Source organism: Bos indicus, chromosome 15 (assembly GCF_029378745.1).
Source record: "Bos indicus isolate NIAB-ARS_2022 breed Sahiwal x Tharparkar chromosome 15, NIAB-ARS_B.indTharparkar_mat_pri_1.0, whole genome shotgun sequence".
Lineage (NCBI taxonomy): Eukaryota > Metazoa > Chordata > Mammalia > Artiodactyla > Bovidae > Bos > Bos indicus.
In genome coordinates, this window is record NC_091774.1 from 37792249 (window position 1) to 37805828 (window position 13580).

General features: G+C 43.1%; 1 protein-coding gene across 1 annotated transcript in view; it reads right to left on the reverse strand.

Moving 5' to 3' along the window:
• The window catches only part of INSC (INSC spindle orientation adaptor protein), a 138754-nt gene that overhangs the window by 62118 nt on the left and 63056 nt on the right, over nucleotides 1–13580 (reverse strand). Inside the window, exons 3-5 of the mRNA XM_019975829.2 lie at nucleotides 10725–11070; nucleotides 9700–9752; nucleotides 8518–8641 (exon numbers count right to left, since the gene is read on the reverse strand). Coding sequence (XP_019831388.2) covers nucleotides 8518–8641; nucleotides 9700–9752; nucleotides 10725–11070 — 523 coding nt within the window. The remainder of the gene's footprint in view (nucleotides 1–8517; nucleotides 8642–9699; nucleotides 9753–10724; nucleotides 11071–13580) is intronic.

Genomic DNA, 13580 nt, shown 5'->3' on the forward strand with positions numbered 1-13580 from the left:
TAGTTGAATTAGTGTTACAGTTATCATCAGTACAATTGGTCAATACAACATAGATGATAAATTTTGAAAAATAATTATAAATCATAAAAATTAAAATTTTATCATAACTATATCTCCTAATGAGATAAATAAGGCTTTGCAAACATTTTAGGCTTTCTAACTTATTTATCCATGACTAAATATTGACTTAATGATATAAATCCTGAAAAATCTTGTTTCTATAAATCAAATGAAAAGAAGAATGGGAGGAGTTTGTATAGACAAGTTGTTCACCCTTTGAGCACATTCTGAGCTATGTAGTCACTCAGTGATCTATCATCAAACACTATTTTTTAATGATCTGCCAGCTGATAATGCATATAAATTTGTAGAAGCAAAAATTGGAAACCATTTGACTTGCAAAAGTATTTCTTACCCAATCATTAGATTCATTCATTCACTTATCTCAATTTCTGGGAAGAAATCCAGAAGTACTTTACCAAGACATATGAAATAACTCTTAATTATGCCCACTACTCCTTCAACTCCTTCACTTAGAGCACCTTGGATTATCCAAATTATTCAGAGAGGATTAAGAAAATCAAAATATTATTAATTTCATCACCAATACAATTTTAATCAAATATTTTTGTGTGTTTCAAATATGTTTTATAAAAAGCTTGAATCTGCAGCTTTTGTATATTTAATTTATGGAAAATACCCACCCTATGACCTAACTGGCAAAGACTGTTTTTAAGCCAACCCAATCAGCCAAGTCAACTTAGCTTTTTCTCAATATAGACCTGACTTCATTTTTAATTAAAAAATTTTAATATGTGTTCCAAGAAATGCTAAAAATGCTGACAAATAATTATGGAAATCATTTTATAAGGGAAAATGCTAAAAACTGCCAATATTAAAATAATATAGACTTAAAATAAAATTTGATTTAGTTGTATATGTTCTAAAGCCAAGATGAAACAATCTATTAAACTTTTCAAAATGCAAAGTAATACATAGCTTACACTGTAAATTAATTATAAATCTGGAAATATAAAAGGCACTGTATTCCTTCAGTAAATAGATGTGTTTGTGTATTGAACTTTTTGTGTTTATTTCAAGGAATAATTAAATAAGATCTGAGAATAAAAATATCATTTGACTATTTTTAGTAGCTCTTATGATCAATTTTCCCTATGTGTTTAAAGAAGAAGAAAAGTATTTATACTTAAATCTAATTAGTCCCGCTGCCAGAAATTAATTATATCTCTTGCTAACAGTAAGTAGAAATTAGTGTAAATATCTCACAAAGTGTTTAGACAAAATAGTCTAACTGGTGCCTTAAATAATATGCATCAAATCTGAATAGGAAAACCATGCAAAACTTGATTCTGTGAATTTTATCCAGTATATCTCGAAAAATGTGGTCTTTCTCAAAAATATTTCAATTACATTTAAAAGAATCATTATCATTAAACTTTAAAGTCTTTGGTTCTTTAAAGATACTTTTCTTTCCAGCTAATGACATCTCTTCGGAGAAGGCAGTGGCACCCCACTCCAGTAGTCTTGCCTGGAAAATCCCATGGACAGAGGAGCCTGGTAGGCTGCAGTCCATGGGGTCGCTAAGAGTCGGACACAACTGAGCGTCATTTTCACTTTTCACTCTCATGCATTGGAGAAGGAAATGGCAACCCACTCCAGTGTTCTTGCCTGGAGAATCCCAGGGACGCGGGAGCCTGGTGGGCTGCTGTCTATGGGGTCTCACAGAGTCGAACACGACTGAAGCGACTCAGCAGCAGCAGCAATGACATCTCTTAGAGCTGAGCATAACACAGAGCTGAAAAGAACTGCTTGCATTTAAAAAGTTCCCCTAAATCCATTGTTAGTGTTTGATTTGCCCTACCTGTGCTATCTTTGCTTTGTCTACGGAGAATATCCCTCAAGAGCTCTGCACAATTTGAGAATAAATGGATAAGATGGGCTTCCCTGGTGGCTCAGACTGTAAAGAATCTGCCTACAATGCAGGAGACCAGGGTTCGATCCCTGGATCAGGAAGATTCCCTGGAGAAGGAAATAGCAACCAACTCCAGTGTTCATGCCTGGAGAAGTCTATGGACAGAGGAGCCTAGCGGGCTACAGTTCATGGAGATGCAACGAGTTGGACATGACTCAGTGACTCGCACACATACACACACACTCTACCATTCTACCACACTTCTAGATTCAGAAAATTCCCACACTGGGAAAAATACACAATTTATAATGCTTTTCTCAACAGAAATATTTAAAACATGGAAATGCATGGAAGCCTAAAGATCTACGGTTCATGAATATAGGTTTCTTTTTTGTTTGTTCTCCTCACTCCCCCTCCAAGGTTTTTGCTAAAAAGTGGGGGTGGGGGGGTGGCAATGCACTATAAGTTTTGGGATGAGTGAGGAGTATGCCTTTCTTTCAGAAAATAACAGAAGAGCTACTAAAAACGACGTATCATTGGGTTGTCTTTAAAAAAGAAAACAAATGAAAATTGAAGATCTAGAAATTGATGTCCTTAAAAATACGTGTGCTTGCACTTCTCCTAGGAAATCTTTGGGAACACAGAGGATGCAATGCATCCGAAGTGGTAGATCCCAGGTTCAAGCAGTCCAAATCAATGCAGCCTGGAGTGGCAGAAACACAACGTTTACAGGAGAGCCTGAAATTCACAAATGTTGAAAACACTGCGGGGAAGAATACAAATCGAGCAAGTCCTTGAGGAGGAATTACAAATACCTGGCTTTGCTACGAAGAAGAAATATATCACATACCCGTCCATGAAAAAGGAGACATTTTTCTCCCAAATATGGTAACCATCACATCACGATTAACCTGTGGTTTCTCATTTCCTCCAGTGAATGTATGTTCAGGAATCCTTGTGGACTATGGACAACTGAAATAGTCATCCTGTTGCATATGCAACCAAGACGGTACCTGTCATCCACCCTCTTTCTCTCAACCACAAATGAGTGCCTATTAAGGTCTCTGGCAACCCTAAAGAGAGTCTTGGGACTACATGTTGACTGGAATTCCCACCCTAACGGTTGTTAGGGTTGATTGGCCTGTGTTAACTTTCTGTGAGTACAGCAGCAATGCTATGATAATACAGTGTATGCAAGGTACCAACTCTTTGGGTCCTTTCAAGTATCATGGGGAAAGACCAGTATAAATCAAAAAGCCCTGAAGAAATCCTTCCTATTTCTGGGGAAACAGCCTGGGCTGTAGTTACCCAGGGAAACATAATTTCACACACACACACACACACACACACTGGGATGAGACCCTCCTGACTAGGATGAGCTGAATAAGAAAATTAAGGAGAATCCTATTAATCTAAGAACTGGGGGCTTTGAATTATTGCTAAGAGTAAAAGGATTCAGCTTTCAGGTTTTTTTTTTTTTTCTTTCACTTTATTCTTTCTCAGGGAACTTTAAAATGAGATAGAAGACCATTTAAAAATTTTGAACATCCTGATAGTTCTCCTCCTGGCAGTTATGTTTGGATTACCTTTACCTTGCTGTTGAATTGCCCTGCAGCCTCTGATTATCTGTATTAGGTACCATAGCTGAGCAAAATCTGAGAGTGGGAAAAAGAACAGGAAAGCAAATTATAACCTTTAGTTACAAAATCTCCTTAGAGTCAATTTAAGGAATGTAGTATTTTGAGTCATTTCCAAGTTTAAATTGCCCACTGGGATTCCAGAAGGATCTACAAAGGAGTAGAGTTTGTTATGGCGGGGGGGGGGGGGGGGGGGGGGGAAGCAGGGTGGATAGCTTCCTGAAGGTGGGAAAAGATGGCTTCATAGGGAGCTGACCTCCTCTTCCAAAGGGCCCAGCCATACCCTTGCCTGACCACACGTGGATGGATGAGTTCAGTAAGGTTACAGGACAAGAACTGTGAACACTCAGGAGTGATGCTTGGTCTCCAGTCCTCCTGCTCTGCTAGGGAGGGTTCAGCAACACCACGTCTGCTGGCCTCACTCCCCACACCTCTATGTCACTTGCCAAGAGGGTAGGGATGCATTAGTGAGTTTGGAAGAAGGAACCAGGTATACTCAGCTTAGCACCTGCCTCTCTTCTCTTAGGAAGCGTCCCTCTGACCTGACCTTTGCCACAAGATAGGTACTTGTGCCCCAGGTGCGGTCTGAGGTTGCCCAGGTCTGCCTGGCACTGGGAGGGGAAACTTAGGGGCGAGATGAAGTTTTAAGTTCATGCAGCCACAGAGTCAGAGATAAACTCACGAACCAGTTCTACTAGAATAAAGGTGATATTTTAAACTAAAATAAATATTGATTGATGGGATGAATATAAAACATCTATCCACATGAGGCTGAGTCAAGAAATTCAAAAGTACAGGTGAGAGGTGATTTATTCAATAGAGTCCCCTAGAAGTCGTCTTCAAGTAAATCAACCTCTGTTAAGTCTCTTCCGCTTACCTCCCACACAGCTAATCCTTTAAGCCAAGAAAGTCTAATCCTTAATACTCATTAATTTTCCATTGGTGACTCCTAACAGGTAAGCCTTAAATTTCTATGCCCACCAAGTAGTTAAATTATCTCAAGAAATAGTAATTAGGTGATTAGGAGGCTCTTTTTAGCAAAGCCTGTTGTTAGCTTCTCTTAAGGTAGCTAGGTCTCTAGTGAGTAAAGCTACTGACACAATCAGAGGAGTACCACCCATAGTCCTGTGTTGTCTTATTTAATGCCGACAACAAGCCACTGTCGAGATGAGGAAACTGAGCAAAGTTAAGCAACTGGCTCAAAGTTTGCAGATCCAGTAAGCAGCACAGGATTTGAACCCTGATGCCTCCAAATGCTATGCTCATTTCACCACTCCACAAGGCTCACATTCATAGATGTATACGTTATCAAGATCGGAAGAAACCTTGCAAGTAATTAATCCAACCTCCACCTACTGCCAATACCCTTCCTGGCACGACTCAGTGATGGGAAGTTTCTAAAGCAGACCTTTTACTATGGGGCAGCCCTATTGCTTTACCAACTCCTTTTTTTCATGGAATGTCCTATAAATTCGCTTCCTCTCTTTGGAGGTAATACAGTGTCCATTCAAGATTAAGCGTCCCAGCTCCTCCACCTAGTCCCCACATATCTTAATCTTTGGCCCATTCTCATCCTTCCAGGGACCTCCCTGAACACAATCATTGGCAATAACACATCTAGAATCTGGAGCTTGACAGAACATTCCAGGACGGAGCAGACCAATGCAAAGTAGTGCTGGGTTATCACCGCCCTCCTTACAAGCACCATTCTACCGTGTATTGTAATTTGTGATGGAAAGAGCACTGTTTCTCTGCTTTAGAGCCTACGTGGCTCCCTGGTGCACAAAGGGAATTTTCCCAAATTGCATTTCCTAAAAACCAGTATCCCAGAATAAGTGAATGGGTGCTTTAAGAATAAAAAAAGAGCTGTAACTATGTAAGTTTGGAACACACTGCTTAACATTCATGCATTAATAAATCTTTATTGGATGCCTACTGTGAGCAGATATTACATTAGTGAACAAAACAAACCAAATTCCGTGTTTATGCAAACTACAGTTCAGACAAGAAATACTATGAATATGTGAGGACCTTTAAGAAGACTCACAGTAGCATATCATAAGAGAAATCCTAATATAAAGAAATAAACTTAAGTTTAATTATGTCAAGATGATAAAGAATAACGAATCTGCCTACAATGCCAGAGATGTGGGTGTGATCCCTGGTTGGGAAGATCCCCTGAAGGAGAAAATGGCAACCCATTCCAGTATTCTTTCTTGGGAAATCCCACGGACAGAGGAGCCTGGCAGGGGCCCTCTGGGGGCCCATGGGGTCGCAAGAGTCAGACTCAACTTATCGACTAATAACAACGGCAAACATAGGATCCTGGTATAATTACTAACTTCTAGAGAACAGTATTTTAGTCACCCATTTAGGAAACACATGCTCACAACACCGCACACGGGTTACCCTGCCTTCAGGTGGTGTATCTTTTTATGTCACCACTGTCCTGTTTGGAAACTTTCTAATGTAAAAAGAAGCTAAAGATCAGCCAAGAAATATTATGAGCACAGCAAGCTCAGCCCATAGGAGGGATTAGAGGACACCATGGGACATGTGGGAAGGAAGGGAGGAGTTGTCAGGAAACCAACAAGTACACAGAGGAATGGAGGACAGACACTGCCCCCTCCACCAGGGGAGGGGGATCAATGAGGGACTCAGTCCTAAGACAGGAGCAGTTGATACAACAGCTCTCAGGCTGAGTATCAGTGATGCAGGTGGGCAGATCTGAGGATGCGGCAGGATTTAGGCAGGGAAGCAGAAGGGTTACCAAGTCCAAACTAGCAGCACAATCAGTCTATGGATCTGAGACAAGGTGCTGGGATCAGGAAGGGACTTTATTCGAGAGCTGGCTGGCTGAGAAGATGGTAGGGTAGCGCTGAAAAGGGGCCTGGTTGTCAGGTTCTTTTATGAACCAGAGATGGGAAGGGGCTGAGGAAACCAAGTAAAAAGACTATTCAATCCTAGCAAACATTCCCAAGAATGGGCGAGCCTCAGGCAGGGGAATGTGTTAGTTTCAATTCCTTACAGTCAGGCAGCTCAGGTTATCTCCCTGAGGCAGGTCATTATGTATGCTTACAGTAACAGTAGCGGCAGGATGAGGGTTCAAGTCGCAGAAGCAGATCCAACATGAATTCAAAATTAAGCCTTCCCAAAGCACTAGATCAGGAATTCCACCCTGAACAAGGTCAAGTTGAGGAAAAACAGAATGGATCCAGGTGCCCCGGGAAATCAGATACATAGTCCACAAGGCCCAGGTAGGTTCCTGACAGCCTAAGGAGCTTTTCCGCAGGATTCTATGATCTAGAGCATCAAAAAGACATCCTACCCTTTGCCTGCGAGTAGAAACAGCTAGGGACTGACTGCTTGCAAACCCTGCTGGCTTCTGTTCACAATCCAGCAGAACTCCTCCACTTCAGCCCTTTTACGTGAGCCTAGTGCTGCTGCTGCTAAGTCACTTCAGTCGTGTCCGGCTCTGTGCCACCCCACAGATGGCAGCCCACCAGGCTCCCCCGTCCCTGGGATTCTCCAGGCAAGAACACTGGAGTGGGTTGCCATTTCCTTCTCCAATGCATGAAAGTGTGAGCCTGGTACTTCCTGGTACTTTGATGCAAAAGAGCATCAAAATGGTATAAAAAGAGTCAACAGGCACCTGTGCTCCTGCTCAGGCGTCCCTTCAGGCTCCCCTCGTCCCTACCACCGACTTCAATACCCCAGCTCATCACTTCTCCAACTTCTACACCCACTTTAGCTCCCATGTTCCAGTGGGTCCCTCTGGACTTGATGGTTCTTGATGGTTCCATTTGGGACACTGGCCCCAGCTTGAACTCCTCCCTGACCATACATGTGACTGTCAGCATTTGCTCATCAGCTTTAAGCACCAGAGCCCCGGTCCTTCCTTCCCCTTGTCCCAGGCTCTGGGGACAGGGAGAGAGAACTTTACAGACCCTTCTGGGTTGCACAGGGCCAGCTACCCTGACCAGCAAGTGAGCCAGATCAGAAGGGCCTGTGCTGTGTGCAAAACGAGCCAGACACACAGGAAAAAGAGAAAGGAAATGCTGGGTTAGGTAAAAAGGCTGAGTTTGGATAGAAGCCGATACGGGAAGGGATTTGTTATTTGTGGAAAGCTTTTACTTGATGGCGGGAAAAGAATGGCAAATATGTAACACAATATTTCTGTAACTATAAATAACATGTAAATACCTTTCCTAATGAAAACCGTATGGAATCAGCTTTTCTGGAGGCTTTTAAAATAGGAAAAGGCAAGAGAAGGAAATAACACGTATTTAACCTATACTATGTGCTAAGTGCTTTTCAAACGTTGTTTACTTAGCCCTCTCGCTTTTCTTCTGGGGAAGATTTTCACTTTATAGATGAGGAAAGGGAGGCTATAAGATTAAGGAACCTGACCAAGGTCTCGCCATGAACCACGCCGTGAAAGTAGATCTGTCAGGTTCCAAAGCCTACGTTCTTTCTGGAATCAAGCACCAGACTGCCTGAAGGCAGGAGCTAGACTATCTGACCTTTCTAGATTCTTCTCTATTGCCAGGATATCCAGAATTGACATGTTCCCTGCAGGTGCCTTAAGTCTTTGGGGACAATAAAGATTCATTGTGTGTGCTGTGAACAATAACTCAAAAGAGAAGAGTTAAGGTGGTGGGAGCAATACTGAAAGTACAATTAGGAGACGGTGTGCTCTGCCACAGCCTTGCTGTGTGACCTTAGGTCAGTTTCTGCCCTCTCTGGCTCCAATTTTCACATCTGGAAAATGCAGAGCTGTGCTAGATGCTCAGCAAGCCTCTGCTCAGCTCTAACAGTCCTGTCTCTAAGGTGTTGGAGTTCACTTTGGCAGTCTGAGAAGGATGGCCCCCAAGAAAGGCCACTCTGGAGCTTCCCCAAGCCTAGCAGAACCACTCAGCCCTCCTCCGCCGCCCAGCCAGCACTGACCTGCACCTCCCGGGTCAGGGCCAGCTCCAGCAGCTGGCCAAAGTGCTCGCCCAGAGTGCTCAGGGTCTCGCTCACACAGGCCTTCATTGACTTCAGGACATGCTCATTCTCCACCTGGAGGCACCTAGGGAAAGAAACCCTCGATGGGCCACCAGAAGGAGCAGGTGGTCATAGCCATTTCCGGGGCCAAATCTGGGCCTGTCGCAGGCCTGGTGGTGGAACAAGTGGCCTGGGAAGAGGATATCAGCTCCAGGGGAGTCCAAAATGGAAATATTCCAAGACTGGCTCATCCTCCGGCTTCCTAGCATTCCGAGAAGAGCTGGCCTAGAATGGGAGCTAACAGTGCAAGTCACCAGGAAGAAAGGCCACCCAAAAGTGGCTAAATCCATACCTTTGGGATTCTCCCTGGGAGAATCAACCATCAGTGTCTAGAGATGGGGGATGAGAGCTGCAGAGGAGGGATGCTGGTGTGCCATGCTCACTCTGAAGGTGTATCGCGATGCCCGTGCCCCTTTAAGAAATGGCTGCCTGCAGCAGTGCAGACAGGAGCCTTGAGGATTTTCTCCTCACCCAGGAAGATCAAGATAAAATCCACCCTTAAGGCCTGAGAATGTTTGATGCTGGAAGTCCAAAGAGCCCACACAGCCCTAGGAATGTCAAGTTGCAGGTTTTTCTTCCAGGGCCTGGGGGCTGTAAAGCATGAGGGAGAGTGTCAACACACTCTTGGGTATGTAAACAGGCCAGGTTGAGTGTGTGTATGTGTCTGAGTGTCATTGCGGGTTTATGTATGTGAGATATGGAGAAGGTGTGAGTGTACCCCTGTGATTGTGTGAGTGGTCAGTGTGGATGTGAGGATAAGGTGTGTGTGTTCACTTTCACTTTGCCTTGACCATGGAGATCAGGGGGCTTCTCAAAGCTGTGAGAAACCTTTCCTTGCTACCAACCCTCATGAATCCTCTTTCTTCCTATGGCCAGGCCTCTCCTCTGCCTTCTACATTCTCCCATGCCTGAAAACAGAGCAGAAAATCCCCAGGGAGTCTCTTAAGGTTGCAAAAGGAAGCTCCCAGGTCACCACCAGCCCTCCCCAGCCCCACTGTTCCCATGGAAGGAGACAGACGCCAGGACCTTCCTCTGCCTAAGGATGGCAGACGCAGTCCAGATTCACCCAGGGGCCAGATTTACCTCTCTGTGACCGCTGACAGCTCTGAACACTTCTCCATTAGCAGCTTCTCAATCTGCAGAAAAATAGATCAATTTTATTCAATTCAATAAGCATTGGTCGAAGACCAACTGCTGAGCTGGGCGCTCTGCGGCATAAAGATGAAGAATCAAATCATCCGATCTGGAAAACAGGCACATAAACTACAACCGTGCGAAATGGATGGCAACAGAGTTCATCGTCAGCTGCTCAGGGAAAGAAAACTGAGTGATTAACTGTGCTGAGGGATCTGGGAAGTCTCAGAGAGGAAGAGGCATTTGAGCTGGGTTTCAAAGAGTGAAGACAAGTATACTGTGCAAAGTGGAGCAAGGAAAAGAGTAGAGAACTAAGGTGCAAAGTGATGCCAGAGGAAACAGATATGAAGGGGGATTTTCAGTGGTTCACTCTGGACCTGAAGAAGATTCAGAATCATGGGCTTTGAAACTAGAAAGCTGTAGGTTGAATCCCATTTATACCATTCACGCGTAACTTTGGGCAAGTTACTTAGACTCTGAGTTTCTATTTCCACATCTATAAAATGAGGACAATAATACTAGCTAATATTTTTAATTAATTTAATTAGAACTCAGTCATCACAATGGAGCTATGAAATAAATTCTATTATTATACTCATCAGGATGATGGAACTAGAGCACAGAGAAGTAACTTGCTGAGGTCACACAGCACACGGAGCTGAAATTTGAACCCAGGGAGTCTGGCATTAAAGTGGGTGTATTTAACCATTTCAGTGTCTTGCACTGTGGCCTCACAAGTTATGTTGGCCTCACAGGTTGTATAAGTTAAGTGAGATGTGTATAAAAACATCTAGCACAGTTCCTAGCACAAAGCAGATACTCAGTAAAGGTCCTCACTGTCTTCCCTGCTTCATTGGAAGGGGAGGAAGGTCCCTGGGGCAGGAAGACTTCAGACTCTAAGCAATTCAGACCCACTCTTTTAAAAGACACTCCCAGTTCTGAGTGCCCACCCATGCCCAGGCCAGGCAACCGACCTGGCTCATCTCCTGCGAAGAGTTCCTGCTGACAGCGCTGTACTCGCTGACCATGGAGCGGGCATGGCAGGTCAGACGCACGCTCATGCTGTGGACGCGCGCCCAGCGGTCCTGGGCCAGCTTCTGCCCGATTCTGCGCAACTCAGTGCTGATGACCCAGCCCCGCTTGAGCAGCAGCTGCAGGGGGTCTCCAGGGCCAGGGCCACCTGCCAGGATGAGGTCACCCTGGGCATCCTCCTCCAGGCTGATGGGCTTCGCCTGCAGGACACACATGCACTCACACTCCGTCATGAGCTTCAGGTCCTCCATCCAGCGCTGGACTGAGTCCACTTGCATCAGGTGCGGCCTGCAGCCAGGGCACAGCATCATGAAGGCTCCTAGCACTCCTCAAGTTCCCACAGTTTCAATCCCAAGCCATCTGATGTTTCCTAAACACCTACTCTATGCTCACCACTGTTTCTTGCATTCACTTACCTTAAACTTCTTGCTCCTCATTATGTCCATCTTATAGATAATAAGATGTTTTGAGGGCAGATGACCAGACAAACCAGGCCATGAAGTCTGACAGAGTAACAAATAACTTTTACAGTAAGAAGAAAACAGAAAAACCCTAAGTATCAAGTACTGGTTATGTCAAATAAGCTATAGTACAGTGACATAATTATATAACGTGAACCTATTTAAAATAATGTTTTCCAAAAGTTTATAGCATTAATAAACACAAAGTATGCAATCAGTATGCAGAAATGTAAACACAGCTATTATAACTATGTTAAAAAGCTATGTCTAGAAAAATATTTAAAAGGAATATTAAAATGCTAGTGGTTCTTTATGGGTAGTGAAATGAAAAAAATTTTTCATTTGTTTTCAACTTTTCTCTAACTTCTAAATTTTCTATCATAAGCATGTATATGACTTTTTTTTTTTAAGCTAGATATTTTTCTTTTTATTTTTTCTTACTTGATGGCTTCACCATGCAGCATGTGAGATCTTAGTTTCCCAACCAGGGATCAAACCCACTCCCTTTACTTTGAAAGCATGGAGTCTGAACTACCCGGTTGCCAGGAAGTCCCATACTACATTTTTAATGGAACAAAATTAACTCTATTTAATACAACAGCATAAGAATATCAATTAGATCCTAAAATCTTTGTCAAATAAAGTTCACTCTAAAAATCACTTAGTCAAATAATAGTAAGTAACATCAGATCATTAATGAAGCTTTGAGCATTGGTTGAGTGAATTATATTTAATAGCATGTAATTGCCAGGCACTGTGGGAAAAGTGGAGATCAACATGCCAAGCCTCCCTTCTCCTGGAGTTTCAGATCTGCCTAAATAAACAAGACACACTAATGAGAAGTTAAAAAATAATAGACTTCAACATCATTTGAAAGTTACAACAGAAAAAGATATGCACAGCTAAACTTTAAGGCTGGGTTTGAGTCCCTTAGCCCTTGGCTTGTAACAGGCTTCTAACTAGTCTTTTGTTATGCATCTTACCTGCCTCCAGCCATTCTCCATCTACCACGAGTCATTCATTCATCCCACAAGTAAGTACTCAGAGTCTACTACATGCCAAGTACTGTCCAAGCTCTGGGCTATAACAACAGGTAGAAAAAAGCCATTTCCTTTGTGAAAGTTACATTCAAGTGAGACGAGAGTCAACTTTCAAAGCAATTTCCAAATAAACAAAAATAAATAAGCAATGTATACTAGAGGTAGTAAGTACCATGAAGGAAAAGAACAGGAAAAAAGTCTGGAGAGTTGTGGAGGTGGAAGGGGAGTAGTTACTGCATTGTAAAAATAGGTGGATCAGAGAAGGCTGTCTGAGAAAGGGACATGTGAGCCAAGATTTGAAGGCCATGAGGGAGTGAGCCGTGTGGATATCTGGGGGCAAATTGTTTCAGGGAGAGAAAACAGCAAGAGCAAAGGCCCTGGGGCACACAATGTCTGTGAGATGTGTGAGAAATAGCAAGGAGGCCAGAGTTAGCCTGACAGGGAGAGAGACGGAGGACTTGAGGTGAGGGGAGTGGACGGTGGAGGTGGGCAGACCCTGCGGAGTTGTGTAGGACAAGGTGAGGACTTGGCTTTTATTCCGAGTTATCACAGCACACAGAAAGCATGGAGGAGAGTGGATAGGTGGGCCCAAGGTACCAAGGAGGACTGAAATGATAAAGGCATGCTCCAATTATCATGGTTAAAATCACATCTTCATTTTTAATGAGAAGGACTAGGACTTTCTCAATGATGCAGCTGTCTATAAGGCTTTTAAATGTAAGTTTTAACTACAAGACTTATACTGTTTATGCAAATTATACATGTGGTTCCTTACAGCTTTTTAAATTGTTAAAAATAAGAGCTTACCAATGACCTTTCTATCTCCCTCTCCCTTCATGAAAAATAGCCATTATATTTTGTAAAGAATTTTAATAGAAGATAGATGGATGAAAAATCACTTTATGGATATACCACAATTTATTAAACATTTTCCCATTCTTGGGCACTCATTTGTTTCTAGTTCTTGACCACTACAGACCCCATTATACATGTGCCGTTACATATCAGTATCTTCATTCTATGCCATAGACCCCAGGAGTAGGAAGGAGCAAAGTTCAGTAAGTTGCCACATTAGCTCCCCAAAGAAGCAATGCATTCCCCAACAATGCAGGAGAACTTTCTATACATATATGTTGTTATTCCCCTATGTGAGTCCCCCCTACCAACCGCCTCCTTCCATAAGTTAAAGTTCCCGAGGCTCAGATGGGGAGCTTCCTAGATCTGGCCTCAGCCTCCTTTCTATACACCTCCCTTTTCCATCTTCCCTCCAATCTTAGCACTCTCACCATAAACACAC